Source organism: Cucumis melo, chromosome 7, assembly GCF_025177605.1.
Source record: "Cucumis melo cultivar AY chromosome 7, USDA_Cmelo_AY_1.0, whole genome shotgun sequence".
NCBI classification, from domain to species: Eukaryota; Viridiplantae; Streptophyta; class Magnoliopsida; order Cucurbitales; family Cucurbitaceae; genus Cucumis; species Cucumis melo.
The window spans coordinates 25407736-25425868 of record NC_066863.1 but is presented as its reverse complement, the minus strand read 5'-3'; the positions used below and the strand labels follow the sequence as shown (position 1 = coordinate 25425868).

At 31.8% G+C, this 18133-nt stretch overlaps 1 protein-coding gene across 5 annotated transcripts; it reads left to right on the top strand.

Annotated features, from left to right (window-relative positions):
* The first annotated feature begins 8702 nt into the window (after positions 1-8702).
* LOC103493219 (D-2-hydroxyglutarate dehydrogenase, mitochondrial) lies at positions 8703-18133 on the top strand. Of its 5 annotated transcripts, none has more exons than XM_008453893.3 (15): positions 8703-9059; positions 9158-9477; positions 10762-10863; positions 11210-11257; positions 12477-12547; positions 13039-13157; positions 13420-13515; positions 13603-13712; positions 14363-14443; positions 16014-16114; positions 16719-16827; positions 17053-17158; positions 17237-17322; positions 17406-17531; positions 17639-18133. In XM_008453893.3, the coding sequence occupies exons 1-15, from the start codon at positions 8936-8938 to the stop codon at positions 17726-17728; spliced, it is 1689 nt and encodes a 562-aa protein (XP_008452115.2). In that variant the 5' UTR covers positions 8703-8935; the 3' UTR covers positions 17729-18133. The 5 variants fall into 5 exon arrangements, 4 of the variants coding, with proteins under 4 accessions (XP_008452115.2, XP_008452117.2, XP_016901179.2 ...); XR_007822198.1 differs by having other exon boundaries at positions 8705-9059; positions 17237-17278; XM_008453895.3 differs by lacking the exon at positions 17639-18133 and having other exon boundaries at positions 8705-9059; positions 17237-17278; positions 17406-17533.

Sequence of the window (18133 nt, the reverse complement as noted above, 5' to 3'; positions counted from 1 at the left end):
TAATTCTTTTCCCAATTTCTTTTATTTGTATGAATAAATAAATACATGTGAAGTAAGAGATTTTTTTTTTTCAATAAAGGTAGAGATATGGTAGAATATATCCAAAATCTCTTCAATACACTACGATAAATATTTATTTGTTTATTTTTTGATAGAATATTTTTTTATTATTATTCAGAAAACCATCGAGTAATTGTGGTAGTAATCTCTTCTTCTTATCTCTTTTTGATTTCTTATTTATTTTATTTTTTTTTAAGAAATTATTCTTCTTTTTAATCTAAGATATAAATAGATAACACTACCTATTTTCAACCAATAATTAGAAAATGGACCTTGAAATAACAATGTGAAAAAGATATTTCATAATCTAGAAGTAATGGTAGCTGTTTTTTCTATTATTATTATTACATATATAGAAGTAATAATAATAATAATAAACAAGCACTTCCCACAATAAGAGATTATTGAAAAGTACAAAAACTCGAAATCGACACGAATGCTTTCTAGTTGGATTTGTATGTAAGAAAAAGACATTTCATAAGTCAAACGTTTATTTGGGAATATTTGGATGGAAATAATTAAATATAATATAATTATCCCTTCGTTACAACTTTACAAGATCCATTTTGTTGAAAATTCATATAAAATTAAAGATATTATTTTATGTTTATAATATTTTGTTGTGATGTAAATTAGTTAACATTGTTAATTTGACAATTTTGCTTAATTCTTTTTAAGATGTCTTTATCATTTCCTTTAGAAAAAAATTACTAAAGAATAATTTGACTACGAAATAAACTGAAAAAAGTGATGAAGTATAATATGTATGATGTAATATATTCTCTTAAAAATTAAAAGAATATATGAAAAGGAAAACCTTTCCTACCCCACCAAATGAATTCGTGTCTGCAGTCTATTGGAGGCTTTGGTGCGCTCCTCCAGCCAAGTTACACTTTCGCAAAGTGAGCAAGTCATCTATTATATATACGTAAATATAATAAAGTTTATTAGTGAGGGAATCTACCAGGTTGGGTTATATTTATAATTTTCTTAAATATTATTATATATGTTAATATTTTAAATTTAATTGGTATATTTATAATTATTTATTTTCTATATCTATTATCTACAATCTTCCTACTAATTAATCTATTTGCATAGTTTGATTTTAGTGTATTTACAATTAGTTTTTAGTGGTATCTTTTAAATACATTTTTGTAAATTATACTATAAATTTTATTTTAAATTTTTAGATGTCACAACCTTCTAAGACATTAATTAACATTTTCTTCACTGGTAAAAATCCACACAATCTTTTCTAATTAAAACAAAACTTAAAATTTTTGCCTAAATAGAAAATAATATAACTATGTTATAAATTTCACATTATTTTTTTCCAAATATAACACTATGGTAAATAAAAAACGATTATAAATATAGCAATTAAATTTAAAGTATTAGTTTATATAACAATATTTAAATTTTTTTGTGAATGTCGTAAAATCTATAGACTAAAGTCTATCAATAATAGACTTATAAAATTGATAGAACTCTTATGGTGGTCAGTAATAAACCAATATTTGCAATATAATCTCTATCACTCGTAGACTTTGAAAAATTTTGCTTTATCTGTAATTTTTTAAGGATATTTGTTATGAATAGCAAAAAGATGAAACTATTTACAAAATATAACAAAACAAACTTAAATGAATTAGAAAGAGTTGGATGGATTTTACTATATTTTATAAATAATTTTAATATTTTTATATTTTTGAAAATACTCCTTTTTAAAACATTTTAATAGTCTTTATTATTATCTCAAACATTCTTACTCATCCTACTTACTCGGATTTAAATAAACACAACCCCTAAAATTTAAATGTATAAGGGGGATATTTTCTCATTATTTTTAAAAACCAAATAATAACTTAATATCTAAAATGTGTACCCTTCATCAACAATTATTGTACATTCAATATTCCTTCTCCAATACTAAACTTGTCCATAAATTACATATCTCAGTCCCCCTTCCGAATTAAAATAAAAATACAAATATGATATCGGTAGAGCTTAATAGTCGAAATATAAAAAAATTACATCAACATTCTATTAAAAAGTTAACATTATCTTTACGACAAAAACCAAAGTCAGTTTTAAAGTTCGAACTATATTTTTAGAAGTCTATAAATCAAAATAGAATGAGATAAAAAAATTAAAAGAATGAAAAAAAAAAAAAGAAGGTATATTATTGGGAGTATTTATGATGGTATATTTATTTAAGATGGTAGGAAGGAAGTAGGGAGTGGCACGTGATGGGGAAATGGAATTATGATTTATGAATGGTATGTTGCGGTGTTTTAAGTAAAATTGAATTGGCACAGCACAGCCTTTAGCGGCGCGAAGGACGGAAGGGAAAAGGCGGCATTAATTAATTAAACCATCACCAAACCCAACCCCACCTACCGACTCATCCCTTTCCTCTCCTTTCTTCTTCTTTTATAGTCAAATTCCCACCCATTCTTTTTCCTTTTCTCCCTTTTTAGTTTTTAGGGTTAGTGCAGATCACACGTTTTAACGACATGATTTAATCACAAATTTACTCCTAAATTTTAGTTCTTTGTGTCTCTTAATCTTCTAATTTTGTTTATAATGTTTATACATATTATTGATCCGTAAGCCATGCTTAAATATCCGCATTCGAAATGAAATTTTAATGATCGATTAATCAATTGTTATGTGTTTCAGTCATAAACATAATTGATTTGTTTTTTAATCGCATTTATTTAAGGATTATGATTGAAGTTGTTTACTGACAAATATTATATTTTTAGTCTTCAAAATTTGAAGAATATGCGAGTTTTGGTCTCTGAGTTTTAATACGGTATCTTTTTAGTCTAAGTTTTTAAGAATAAGGGTCGATGAATTTTCAAACTATACCTAAGTTTTTAAAAATAGGTTCAAAATGTCTCGTAAATAATTTTATAATTATATGACATTTTAAAATTTAAAAATAATTTCTAAAAATATTGTCATCTCTGGAACTATTTTTCTAATTTTAAATATCATATAATTATTTTAAAAAATTGAATAAAAAAATACTTACAAGACTTTTTAAACTTATTTTTTAAAAACCAAATAACTAAAAAAAATTCATTCCGAAGATAGTGGATTACATAGCAAATCTATTTTTATAAACATAAGACTAAAAAGATACAATTTAAAAATTAAGAACCAATCGCACATACTCATTAAAACTTGGAGACTAAAAATGTAGTCTTCCCTTTGTTTATTTTATATTTTTGGTATCATTGTCTTTCTACAGTACCATTTAGGGTTAGTTTGTAATGGTAACAATAAATGACACATATTCATAATTCTTAACAATAACAAAAACATAGAGTAATATTATTTTTTAGTGGGTTCCTCGTAATTTTCAAGCACCACAATCGAATTACGTTTGTTGATTAGTAGATTTGACATTTCATTAATGATAAGGAAATACAAATAAATAAAAACAAACGTAGTTAAATAAGATCTATTCATTCATTCATGATGTTTCCTCCAAAATAAAATAGGAGTTTATTAGGTATAAAATCAAAAGATGTAAGTTGATTATGATACCAACTGTCCCATAAAATGGCATTCACCAAGTCCCCAACGTGATCATATCTCCCCCTTGTAATGCAATTAGGCGTTGGGAATTGAAGCATGAAGCTTTTCCTTTTCACTCCTTTTTCTTTTTTGTTCCTTTATGGTGTATAACGTGCTACTAATAGAAACTATAAAGTAATTCTGCACTATGTTTTAAATGACTTTTTGAAAAGATAAAAAAAAAAGTCGTTATTTCCAATTAAAAGCACTTTTTAAAATTTTCAATGTTAGGTTAGATGAGTAGTAGCGACGAACTATGAAAGAGTTTTTTTCTTCTTTCTTTCAAATAGTGATTAAAAAAAACACTAAGGTCATATTATCAACAAAAACACACTAAGGTCAAAATTAGAAAAATTAATATAGTCTTTCCAATTCAATGGAAACAGTATATATAACAAAAGTTTTGATATATAACCGAGTAATTATTAACAAGCAAATGCACACTTCAAATGCTAAATTAGAATCAAAACTTGCATAAAGTCAATGGGGGTGAGGATTAATTGTTCCACCATTAACTCTCAAGTAGTGTTTGTTTGAATGCACATCACTATTTTTGTATTGATCAACTCACTGTAAAATATTGTAAGCATAACTAAAAAAATTTGATTTTTTTTACTGAACCTAAGATGTAAGTTAATGATCAAGTTTATGACTTTCATAAAAGATCAAATTCAATTATGCAAAGAGTGAGATTAATGTCCTTTTAAATGGAAAAATAAATAAAGTGAAACATTAACCAAACACTAACAATTTATATACATGCATATACAAAGACTTTGAGTTCTTTTATAAACACTTCCAAAGTAGATCAAACACATGCTAATGCAATTATGCATTGATATGATATCTTGTGTCACAAGTTTTTGGAATTGTAAAATATGCATTATCATTCTCTTCTGAGTTTGCTAAAAATAAGGATGATTAGGTACATATTACTTGGATTGACTTTTTAAGTGTTTATAAGTACAAAAGGATAAGTATTTATAAATATTTAGAAAGTCAATCCAAACGTACTTTAAGAAAAATTAATTAGATTCAATAATAATGCTTACTTTAGGTAAGATACTAATTTATATAAGAACATATTATTAAATTACTCGGTTTAACTTTTTAAAGTGTCTTATTTTTATGTCAACTAAATTCATATGTGTTCAATCACAAGTTACCACAAGACAATTTTTTTATTAAAGGAATAGACGGAAGAAGGGTGTGCAATGTTACATAAGTTGCATGTAAGTATTACTCTTTATCTAATATGGTGACAAAGATCGTGTGAATTCCACACTTCAAAGAGATATCATCTTGAAAAAACATATTGAAGATCTATCTCGAACGCTACCACTCCTATTCAAAGCTTCAATTTTCATCTATAACTCTAATTTTAAATCACACCCTTATTTTGGTTTTTTTTTTTTTAAAATAGGGTAAGGGTATTTGTTAGTTAAGAGGTAAAATTATTTGTTTAGTTTTTTCTTGGAAGAAAAATGATTAAAAGTTACACGCTTTTATCTTAGTCCTCATTTGGCGGGGTGTTATGAAATGATGCCATGCCGGACCCCTTTGATTTCATCATTTTGCCCAATGCCGTTTATACAGTTTGATAAAAAGAAGGTAAACGACCATATATCATTATTATTGAGATAACACTCAATAAGAGAGACCATATGTGGTAGCATATTGCTTGGTGTGGATAAGAATAATAATGACTCATACATTCCAAATAATAACCAGCAACGTTGAAATGTCATTATTCGAACCAGGTTTACCGATATAAACGTGTTTTTGTAAAGTAAAATGTGTGTTTGTATTAATTTATGTTGGAGTGATTCGATTTGTGATTTTGATTCTTTAATTCTTTATGTTAAATTTGTGTGCTTGATTTGAGGGGATGAAGCATGTTAATGTTATTGAAGATAAAATCTTGGAAGAATGTTACTATTTTTTAAGAGCTTAATGTGTTTTTTTTTTTTAATTGTTGAGACAATTTACTTTAGGCTCTATGAATTCTAAAATTCTTTGATCTTTCAAATGAAGGAGAATTTTTCTATTTATAGAATTCTCATTTTGGGCTTTTGGGATTGAGTTTGATTGATTCATGGACATGATCCAGCTCAACTAATTAGATTTTGGATTTGGTTGACATCCTTATTAAGTTTATTCTTGGGTTTAATTAGATTAGAGGGATAATTACAAATATAATTATTAGATTTAAAATATTAGTATATACAGCAACATTTTAAAAAATGTGCAAATATAACAAAATCTGTCAAAATCTATCTGTGATAGAAGTCTCTATCACTAGTAAACTTTGTTATATTTTCAATTTTTTAATTTTTTTTTGTTATATACTTAATTGTGAAATTTTCGTTGCAGAGTAAGGAGGTTGTAAGGAGGGGAGTTATAAAAAAAAATACTAAGTATAAGTACTATGCATTTTGAAGAAGTATGCATTTTGGCTAGGCGAAACGAGGAAGGATAGTACGCGTAATAAAGCTAGGTAACACGCTAAGACAAGATATCGTGAAAAAGGAAGGTGACAACAAACACAACTAATTATCAGGTGACGAGTTAGGCGAGGATGAGTTGATTAAGTGTTAAACCTAAATGATTAGTCAGCTAAACACGTGCTAAGTTTAAGTTAAGCATGGATTAAGAGAGATACTAAACTACCACATGTAAGGCACTAAGTAAGAGCTGGCGAGCTAAGATGAATTCAAGAATGACTAATCCAGTTTTGAGTTAGTATAAATAGACCTTGTGAGTTCAAATGAAGTTATAAGAAAGTTCTAAGTGTTAAAGCTCTGTCAAGAGAATATCGAGCAAGGAGTAAGTTAGGTGTTAAGAAGGATTTAGGAGGAAGCGTTTGACTTCGTGAGTGATAAAGAAAGAGCACAAATTTCTGAAGTTTTCTAAGCTTTTCTTTATAATGTAATATAATGCATATTATAATCTTGTTTATGTTTTATATGAAAAGCATGACGGTTTGAAAGTATATTGATAAGTTAATGTGTGGTTCTTATGATTGTAATTTGTATGTAATGCTTGTATGCGAGTAAGCCATTAGCTTTATTCCTATATGAGCTAGTTGTTATGTGCATATAAAGAATCAAAGCAACCATGCGTTGAGTGGTCCGCATGGCGAGAAAGTGACTGGATGTGTTGAGAGGTTCGCATTCGAGCTAACCACCCTGCAACTGGAATTAAACGAGGGTCCACAAAGATACTAGTAGTGAAATGAGAATCTTCATAGTGATCTATGCGTTGAGGATGTCCAATGCCTAGATGAATGAAATAAATAGAGGCTAATGTGATATCTCTTGTCCTCAACGCATGTTGAGGCGTTAAGGAGTTTATTTGTAAAATGATATACATGTACTTGTATTCCTGAAAAGGTTTTCCTAGATTGTCACTCACTGAGCATAAGGCTTACATTTTAAGTTCCCCTTCTTCATGTAAGCGAAGCAAGGAAGCCACATAGAGAAGGCGAGCTACTACGCGATAAGGATCATTGCAAGGCATTGGAGTTTAGGAGTTTAATTTTTGTTTTTACTTAAATGTTGTCTTGTATTTGTATCACGTGTATCAAAGGGAAAATAAAATTGTTGAATTCTTTTAAGCTTAAAGGCGTTACGCTTTCATATCATAGAGCAAGTTCTTATTAAGAAAAAACTTAAAAGCAAGATCTCATTAAGTAAATTTCAAGTCTAAGATTAAGTTTGGGGCGTTTCGACGCTTCACTTAGAGGCATTGGAGTTGCCTAAGTCGCGTCTACACGTGGAACATGAGGGACGTGTTTTAGGTGGGGGTGTGACAATAATTACCTTAGATTTAAACCCTAAATATGAACTCTTTTTTACTCAAATAAATCAATTAAGTAAATTACTTTGGTTACGAATAGATTTTTCTACTTGGACTAATTGTTTTATTTGAGTTAATCCAATCCTGGTAATACAACATTCCACTTTTTTTACTACCGAAGGTTTCGATACATTTCAAAATCGAGAAATTTCTACCGGAGCAAGGGCTATACGAGAACAATTAGCCGATCTGGATTTGCGACTTATTATAGATTATTCGTTGGTAGAATGGAAAGAATCAGGGGAAGAAGGACTCGCAGGTAATGAATGGGAAGATCGAAAAGTTGGAAGAAGAAAGGATTTTTTGGTTAGACATATGGAATTAGCTAAGCATTTTATTCGAACAAATATAAAACTAGACTGGATAGTTTTATGTTTATTACCTGATCTTCCTCTTGAGTTGAGACCGATCATTCATATAGATGGGGGTAAACTAATGAGTTCGGATATTAATGAACTCTATAGAAGAGTTATATATCAGAACAATACTCTTATTAATCTATTAACAACATGTATTAAGAAAAGTAGTCCAGTTTTTCTCTTAAAAGAAGAAATTTTAACTAAAAAAAACATGGAGAATTATTATGGACGTTAGAAAAATGAAATTATTTACAAAATATAATTAAAAAACTTAAATAAACTTGAAAGAGTTTGATGAATCTTGTTGCATTTTGTAAATAGTTTCAATATTCTGCTATTTTTGAAAATGCATAAAAAATGATAATGTTTTCTCCACAAACCTTGATAATTGAATTAGGTTTAGATACATGGCAGTGGAGCACGAGTTAAGATTGTGTATACCTCACTCGTGAGAGTTGATTTATGCACATAAAAGTTTGAGGTGGAGTTTGGCTCTTCTTGCATGAGACAACTCCCACGATACCATGTCCCAACCTATGGAGAAAATTGTTGGGAAAAAGAATGAATAAGAATTCAAATACTACGAAAAGATGAATAAGTAATCATAAGACACTTCCGATAAGTGCTATCTTGAAGATAATTATAAGACGGTACAAAAACCACAACCATAGTTATATATTAGAAATCGACTATGAAACTTCAAATATTATTACAAACAAAAGTGAAATTCATTTTAAGAGAATAGTAAAAATGAAAGAATGAACCAACTATTTACAATTTTTGACGATGTATAAATAGTTGGTATTCGTTAAAATGGCATGAACTAGAAAGTATTGAAACTATTTCGTTCTAACGATACTCGGAGAACTCCTTTTGATTGGTTTGTCCGAGCTGATCCATCCACGTCGCCTTACAAGCATGCGTAAACATTTGGCTTTCCAGTTTTAGATTTCGCTCACCTTCGTTGAAACGTAAACTACAAGATTAAAAGAAATTATTTCAACTCACATTTGTAATTCGATATTATCAGTTCCCGAAATTAAAACCAGTTTACAGAGAAACTTTGGATGATGATGATGATGATGGCTACGATGAGGAAGAAATCTCCCGGTTTTCTCTTCGTATACTCTCGAATTTTTCATTCACATCAGCCTTTGAATCTTCATCACAACAACTCGCTTCTCCGTTCAGGTTTCTTTCACCTCTCGCTGATTTCACTGCAATCTGATCCATTGATATGCATTACTAGTTTGTTAACTTGGTTTTCTTTCATTCTCCGTCATATTTAGGAACTTCTTTCTGCACGCCAATTTCACGATATTTTGGTTCAATTCGGGAATGCAGAAAAGCTTTTCAGGCTTCTGCGATCAATCATTTTAAAGTGCCTTCTGGATTTCGGTTCAGATGCATTACTTCATTATCGTCAGTGGTTCAGAGAAATCCTTCCTTTTCGAGGCTGAATTCTGATGACATCGAGTTTTTCCGGAGTATTTTGGGGGAGAAAAATGTAGTTCAGGATGAGGATAGGCTTTTGGATGCAAATACTGATTGGTTGCGGAAGTATAGAGGGTCGAGTAAGCTTTTACTACAACCTAGGAGCACAGAAGAGGTTTAATTCTTCTTCATTGAGTTGAGGCTATGTTGTTTTTCTTTATAGTCAATGGCTTGTTTAAGTCAAAGTTTTGAAGCTAATGACTAATGGTTTGAATTATGGAATGTTGAAATATATTGAAAAATGAGGCCATGATGTTAATCTTGTAGAATGTTGAAGAAATTGTCACAAAAGAAATAGACACCGACTTGGTAAAAAGAAACTTTTATTACGAAAGTTTACAAACAATGAACATTTTTGGAGAACACTCTTTACTCTTAAAAGACTCGCTCACTTTCACTCAAAGTTTCTCTCTAACTCCCTTTCTTTCTTTCCTCTCTTTGCTTACTTTGCTTGCTTTTCTTTCTTTGCTTGGTTCAATAGCATTCATCTCTTCTCTTGATGGATTCTGTTTTTCCGCAATAGCATTTATTTCTTCAATAGCATTCAATCTATGCTAAATGACTCTTTTTCCACATCCTCGACTGATATAAATTTAGGCCAACATGTCTCTAACTGTAAAAGACATGGAACCATTTCGTAACAATTTCACCCCTACAATATACTAACTGTGCTACTTCAGGTTCAGTCTTATCACTTTAAATACTCATCTAATGGTAACCTGAGAAAAAAATGGTATTCAAAACCAAGAAGTGATGCTTGTAAGGGATGCAGTGAATGTGGAACCTAGCTCAGTTATATCTTTCTTACAATTTGAAAGTTGAAGAAGACTATGAAGGATTTGATTCTGGCATTGTTAAATAACCAAGAATGGAGCTTGGTTATTGAACTCCTTAAGAAAATATATGGGTGAACTTGTAAGTGGGAACTCAAAATCAAAGACATTTTGTAGCGACTATCCCGTGGTTCAAGTAGGGCTTATTGCCAATAGATATCACTAACATGCTAACTTGGCATTTGCTTCTGCTGTTAACTTAAATCTTATAAGTAGACGTATTTAGAGATTTTTCTTAATCATAGATTGAAATGGAATGAATTTAGAGATTTTTCTCTCATCTTTTGGAGATTTTTTGTTGTTTAGCCTTAGATTGGGTTAAACTTAAAATTGATGTGTGTTAAGGAAGCTCACTATAAAAGCTGGACGTTAGTATGTTGAAGTTTTCTGTTGATCTGTACTGTTGGTTTTTCTGCTGGAGGACAAAGCCGTAGAATGGAATCAAATTGGGAAAAAAAATTCGCTTATATTTTAATTTTCCATTTTTTCTCTTCTAATGAGATGCCTTTGGACACATATTTTTAGTTAACTAAGGATTGATGTGTTTGTTTGACTACTTTTCTCAGGTTTCTCAGATACTTAAATATTGCAACTCCAGAGATTTGCCTGTTGTACCCCAAGGTGGAAATACTGGTCTTGTTGGCGGAAGTGTTCCAGTTTTTGATGAAGTAATATATTTGTTTAGTTTTTTATTTGGTTTCTATACAACATCTGATCAATGAAGCACATATCTCCCATTACATACTTATGATCTAGATAATTATTTTGGTTTTGGAGGTTGGGATATCCTATTGGCCATTGGGTAAAAGTCTGGTTGCTCTCGCCCGTCTACCAACATGTGCACAATCAGATTGTTTTTTACTTATATGGATAAATTTTGTGGGGATGCATAATTATGATATTATGTGAGTAATATCATTAAGTGCAGAAAACTCATCCATTGAGTAACATCATCTCTGAATAGCTTTCTTTTTGAAATTTTATCAAACGGGATTCTTTTGTACCTTTTTGCAGGTAATAATTAACCTTCGATTGATGAATGATATTGTATCTTTTGACAAGGTAAACACCACTTTTCATTTTTTTTCCAAGTTCCCCTTTATATCTACTCTCCCTATTTCCTTTAAGTTTTAACAAGAAGTTGGAAGCACCGTTTTCACCTTTTCTTGGGAAAGATCTTGTAAATTGTTGGTCCTCAAGGAAGTGGCACTTGTTGGTTGGCCAATTATATCCTCTACCGGAAGGTCGAGGAAGCCCTAAATCATATCTTATGGAGTTGTGATTGTGCATATTTTGTTTGGAGTCTTTGGATGCATTTGGTCTTCCGCTTGTTAGTCTTGGAGGTTTGTAGGGATGATCGAGGAGTTCCTCCTCCATTTACCTTTCAAGGGTCGATTCTTATGGCTTGCTTAGGTGAGGTGTGTTTTATTGTGGGATTTGTGGGGAGAGTGGAACAATAGAATATTTTGAGGGATGGAAAAAAATCCTGGAGTGGATTGGTCTCTTAGGTCTTGTGTTACAGGACTGAAGGTCTTTTCTTTGATTGCTTGTTTCTTTTTTTGGATAAGAACCATAAATCCTTTTCTTTGATGGCTTCATATTTATGGGTTTATCTTTTGATGCCTTGTATTCTTTCATTTTTTCTCAATGAAAAAACGTTTCTTAATAAAAGAAATCAAATTCCTTACCAATTTGGGTCGACAAATCAAGATGGCAGTTTTGTGAAAGAAGTCGGAAATTATTTTAGTGAAGATTTATGTGCATTTGGAGGGATTTTTGAGGTTAGACCAGTTGACTCGTGTGCATTTCATAAATTTTTTTAGCAATGATTTGCAATCAACAGTCATGTGCCGGACAGAGGTATTGGGTCCTAATTACCTGGCATAAATAGTAGAAGATTTGTGAAATTTGAATGCTTTATCGGTGTTTTGATCAATTCAAGACATTTCAGTTGGAGCATGTCATAAACGTAGAAAAAAGGCAATGGCAACTTTGGAAGCTTCTGTTGCTTCCTCCTATCTTGGTTATTTTTTGTACTTGGGGGGGGGGGGGGGGGGGGGGGGGAGGGAGAGAGAGAGGAATTGATGTAGTGAGTTACTTTACTAGTTCTTGTTAAATTCTTTTTAGTTTTTAAAATACATCATTTGCCACTAAATCCACCATAAATCGTTTGGGTTAGATATCCCTTCTTTGTCATCATGGATTCACCATAACATAACTATTCTTCTTTAGTAATTATGTCATCAATACTTATTTGGTATTTATTCTGTTGGTTCTTCAGGTTAGCGGCATACTTGTTTGTGAAGCCGGTGGAATCTTAGAAAACTTGTCCTCTTTTCTGGATAACCAAGGGTAAGACTCCTGCGAACGTACACTTCTGGAAAATTTCCTTTTGGTAATTAAAAAATAACATATAAATGTTGATCTTCCTTATTCAAATGCAAATAATTCTGTTATAAACACATGGCACTCCTGGAAAATAAACTATATAATCTACAAGTCAAATGAAAAATGTACATCAATTTCATTATTGGCATTGGCAATTGGACAGAGTGCAAAAGTGTTTACAAATGACTCTCCAATTTTCTACCTGATACCTATTAGTATTGTAATGACCACGATAATGGTAATGCACTTAATGCAACGACCTTAGTTAAATATGACTGGTCTGTTCTAGGCTCTACAACTATGTAACACTCTTGATGATTGGGCCAATGAATATAACATGATGTCAAATTTACTAGTTTCTTTCACTTTCCTGCACATTTTCCCTGCCTAGCTGAAGAATTCTTTTTCCTGCTCAGCATCAAATTATTTTCATGATATTTTATGCCTTCATTCAGATTCATAATGCCACTGGACTTGGGTGCTAAAGGAAGCTGCCAGATTGGTGGAAATGTTTCTACCAATGCAGGTGGTCTGCGCCTTGTTCGTTATGGATCTCTTCATGGCAGTGTGCTTGGTAAGGACTGTATATGGTCGTTCTGATTCATGATATAAATACATAATTACGTCTCTTCTTTTAATTTATACTCTAAAGAAAGTAGCATTTGATGCATATAGCTGTTCTTGTTAAAGAAGTGAATTCTAGAGGAGATAAAGCTTTGATGGGGGATCTGATAAGTGGCTTTGACTCAGTTGCAGTTGCAAATGTGGGAATTTGAATTTGGTGCTTGCAATATCTTCTCAAGCTTATATCCTCAGTATGTTTTTGTACCTTTCAGGACTTGAAGTTGTTTTAGCAGATGGTAGAGTACTCGACATGCTGGGAACTTTAAGAAAAGATAATACTGGATATGATTTAAAGCATTTGTTTATAGGTGTGTAGTTATTATTTTATCTTTAATCTATAAATCCACGATCTCTATAAGAAGTTGTATCAGCACCAATTATGTTTTATCTTGTAGGTAGTGAAGGTACGTTGGGCATTATAACCAAGATTTCAATTCTTACCCCACCTAAATTACCTGCTATTAATGTAGCATTTCTTGGCTGTAAAGATTACTCAAGCTGCCAGGTATCCCACCTTTGGTTTTTCTGTTCAGCATAAATGTACTTTTTCTCAATAATTTTTTTGATCCAGTTGAATTATGAACCAATAGTAGCACAACTTTCAAAATCTTTAATGTGTATGGCTAGATGGAAGTTAATTGAAAATTGGACCATGAGTACTCAAAACAAATTGGTAAAACCATCAAAGGAGTGTTTGGGCCACCAACTTCAATTGGGTGGAGTGGGTTGAAGTCCACTCCATATTTAGGGCTCCAATTATATAGTTGTTGTTTTCAACTATTTTAACATACAACTAACCACAATATTACTATTTCAAATCCTATCCAAACTAAAATAATATGTACCTTGAACACAAATTATTACAATCCAGACTAACATAGTCTGCACCTTGAATACATTCTATTACAACTTACGGACTATTATCCACATACTATAAAAATCATCAAGTATAATACTAATCCACTGCCTCAAACACCACTTAAAAAATCTTCAATTATCAAGTCTAAATTGTTATTGTAAACTAATCCTTTGGCCTTCACGAATCCTTTTTGCTTCTCCTTTCTCTTATTAGGAAAAAAAAATCCTGTTTGCTTCTTTCTTTGCAAAAGCACTTATATTTTTTTCCTGACATTTATGTACTCATCTATGAAACAGAAACTTCTAGTGGATGCAAAGAGGAAACTTGGGGAGATTCTTTCAGCATTTGAATTCCTGGATAACATGTCGATGGATTTGGTGAGGTTTCTTCATCCTTATTTTCTTCTTCAAATCGTGGATAACTTAATAGTTTATTTTTTCTAAGAAAAAAACTTAATAGTTTAAGAAGTCTTTGGGGATAGTTTTCTCATTTGGATGTGGTAATACCAGTTAAAAGTCAAGGGCCTTTACGATGCATGATCTGATGAACAATTTATCCTAATTTTTAGAGACAATAAAAACATTGAACACAAGTAATATGCATTTGACAAAATTGAATCTGATTTGTGTTAAATTGTTTCTAAAACAATTATAGATTGCTGAAGGATTTTAATAATAGAAGGTTGTTTTATTTGTTCTTCGAATGTTCCAAGAATTCATTTCAATAAATATTAATCATTAACCACTCGTAGCTGTATAAAAGTGTTATCCTTTGACTTAATTGATTTAAGAATTTATTATGAGCGTGTAATTATTTTCCTGAATTTATTAATGCGATTAACTCTTATGGATCTAACAAGCACCACGGTAAGCTGGTCTTGTCTTGCATCGGGATTCATAGTAATGGAACAGCCTAAAACTTGATAGATTGAGATTCCTAAGCAAATATTGAGAATGTTTTATGATTTTTTTCCGAAAGTGAATTAATGCTAGCCTCAAAGACGTATTTTTGCTAGCCTCAACTACTTATGTTTGCCTTGTCCCTAAGAAATAAAATGTAAAGTTGTTGACAATTTTAAACCTATCAGCCTGTGTCCTTGTAGACACAAAATCGTGGTAAAAGTTCTCTCCAGACAGTTCTATCTTCTACTCTAACCAAGTTTCAATCTGCTTTTGTTTCTGATAGACAAATAAATTGTGCATGCTGTCTTATTGCAAATGAGCTTGTTGATGGAAAAGAAAATGTTGTTTTGTTTGATCCTGAACCATCTTTTACCAGAATAATTTGTGAATTACTGGGGGCTATTCTACTTGCTAAAGGCTTTGGTACTTTGTGGAGGAATTGGATTTGCGCTTGCATCCCCATAAAAGATCATTTTATCACTATAAGTCGAAATCCAAGCTACAAGGGTCATTCGCCCGTTGGATCTCTCTCTTATTCTCTCTTTAATATTGTTGTGAAATATCTATGCTGGCTCCTGGACTTGTTGAAATAATCCCTTGCTATCACACCATTCTTTTCTTGAGGAAAATCTTGACAATCTCTATAATATCGTAAAGACATTTGAAGAGCTGTGTCGGCTTAATTTTAGTTATGGTACATTAGAGGTCACTAGCTTTAGTTGCGAGGCATCCTTCCTGGAAGAGATCGCTCTTGGCTTTGGTTGCAAATTTGGCTTGTTTTTTATTTAGACTTCCCCTGAATGAGTACCCTAGGCCTTTCTCCTTTTAGGGTTTCATTATTGAAAGAATAGACAAAAACCCCTAAAGGAGGCGGCCCTTTTCCTTAGCTTGCCTCTAGTGTTTTAATTTACTGATTTACATATTTCACCTTTTTATACTCATTCTTAGGGAACTATTTTTGTGCTCGTTATCTATAAAAGAGATATGTTTCTATTTTCTCCTTTTGTACTTTCAAAGCGATACTCACTTCACTCTATGTCTATAGGTTCTCAATCATTTAGAGGGTATTCGTAATCCATTGCCTCCGACAATGCACAACTTTTATGTTTTGCTCGAAACAACAGGCACTGATGAATCATATGACAAGTAACCCTTTTACAAGCTTTTAATTCATTTATCTGCTTGGACAGTTCTTTATTGGTGTTATAAAAGATATCCTTGATAATTCGTCATACTTATATGTATTGGGAATCACCTATAAGTTCAAAAAGAGAGGAAAATGGACAAAATAAAAATGTTGAGTTCTGAAATCTTTGATATCCATAATCGACCTAGATTAAAATGGAAATACATAAGCTGTTGTTCGTAGCTGGGTTTGTTAACACATCTCTGTTTGCTTCTCAAGTCTTTAAAATAACACTATGAAATGTGTTTGAAGTTTAGTACTGAAAAAAAATGGCATAGAAAGTCAAAGACGTACTGAAATATTATTGTTTGCCTTAGAAACCTTAAATGGCAAGTAAAACTTATCATTTCCATGCCCTGAATATTGTTCTGAAATCAAACAAAAACTCAAGTAGAAATGCATCGTCTATGACAGGCGACTACAATTTCTTTTCTTCTACATAATTCACAAATTAAACAGAACCTTCATCATTTTAGAGCCTGTCATGCTGGAAAATTAAAGATGTTGCTGCTTTAACATGTTGTGGTAATTTTATTTGGTTCTATCTTTTACTTGGATTACCAGGGAAAAGCTTGAAGCATTTCTTCTTCGTTCAATGGAAGGTGGTTTAGTCTCTGATGGTGTTCTTGCACAAGACATCAACCAAATATCCTCTTTTTGGCAGATCCGTGAGGTATTTGTCCCTGCTATACAGTGGCCTTCAATCAATATTGCTGTCAGTTTTAGGGAGCGAATGCTAGATGGCACTCAAATACCTTAGAGCACCTCTATTCTCACTTATTGATTATTTTCAAGATACCAAGGCATTGAACGTCAATATGAAACTAAAGGGCTTGCGTTATATTTTCAATTGATTGTATCCTTTATCTTCTCTAGTTTGACTATTGTCTTGAATTAGGGCATTCCAGAGGCATTGATGAAAGCAGGGGCTGTTTACAAGTATGATTTGTCGTTACCTGTTGAGAAGATGTACGATCTTGTTGAAGAAATGCGAACAAGACTTGGTAAGAGGTATTCCTTGCAGGAACTTGTGATTTTTCAAGACCACGACTTATAGGCACTTCAAAATCTGCTCTCTTTAGGCAACTCCGCTAAAGTGATTGGTTACGGCCACCTCGGAGACGGTAATTTGCATCTGAATATTTCAACTCCGCAATATGATGATGCGGTAATTTCATCTGTTCACCCTGTCCAGCTGAAATCTTTTAGGTACTATGTATCAGTTTTTAATTATGTCTGATAACTTCTCAGGTTTTTGCACAAATTGAACCCTTCGTCTATGAGTGGACTTCTAACCATCGTGGAAGCATCAGTGCAGAGCATGGCTTGGGATTGATGAAAGCCAACAAGATTACTTACAGCAAGTCACCTGAAATTGTTCGTATTTTAAAAACTTCATGATTTTTCCATACTTTTTAATTATTATTTTATTGAAGTATGTGTCTTAGTTTTATTACATTCTAAACGCTCACTAATTCTGATAGGTACAAATCATGGGTTCTATTAAGAAATTGCTGGATCCTCGTGGCATACTCAACCCCTATAAAGTTCTGCCGCACTCCCTTCATTCCTAACCTGACCAGGTTCATGACTCGATTCTTCTTATCATGAATAAGTACTCGAGTGATTGAGTTTAGCAAAGCATTAGATAGGTGCTTGAGAAATAAAGAACCAACGACAAACGGGTTCGTATGTTGACGCCTAATCAAATTCAAAAAGATGCACATATCTAACAAATATTGCTTCAGAATTCTGAAGGGATGTTGTAGGCGGTCAATCATAAAAGTAAGATGTCAATTCTGTTGTATAGAGCTTCCGTTGATATATCAGACATTAAATGCTTGCATTGCATTATAGTTAAGTACCTGTCATGTTTGAGAAATCTGCCTCTCAGTTGACTTTCGTATATGTAAAAATAACTTGAAATGTGTAGTTGAAATATTGATTTGAGAAAAATCATACTTGACAAGTATTCTTTC

Excerpts from the sequence above, each read along its gene's own strand:
- LOC103493219 (XM_008453893.3), top strand. The coding sequence starts at position 8,936 with ATGATGATGATGATGATGGCTACGATGAGGAAGAAATCTCCCGGTTTT. Across the intron at positions 13,713-14,362 it reads AAGATTACTCAAGCTGCCAG|AAACTTCTAGTGGATGCAAA; the intron begins GTATCCCACCTT and ends TCTATGAAACAG. Across the intron at positions 17,159-17,236 it reads AGAAATGCGAACAAGACTTG|GCAACTCCGCTAAAGTGATT; the intron begins GTAAGAGGTATT and ends TGCTCTCTTTAG.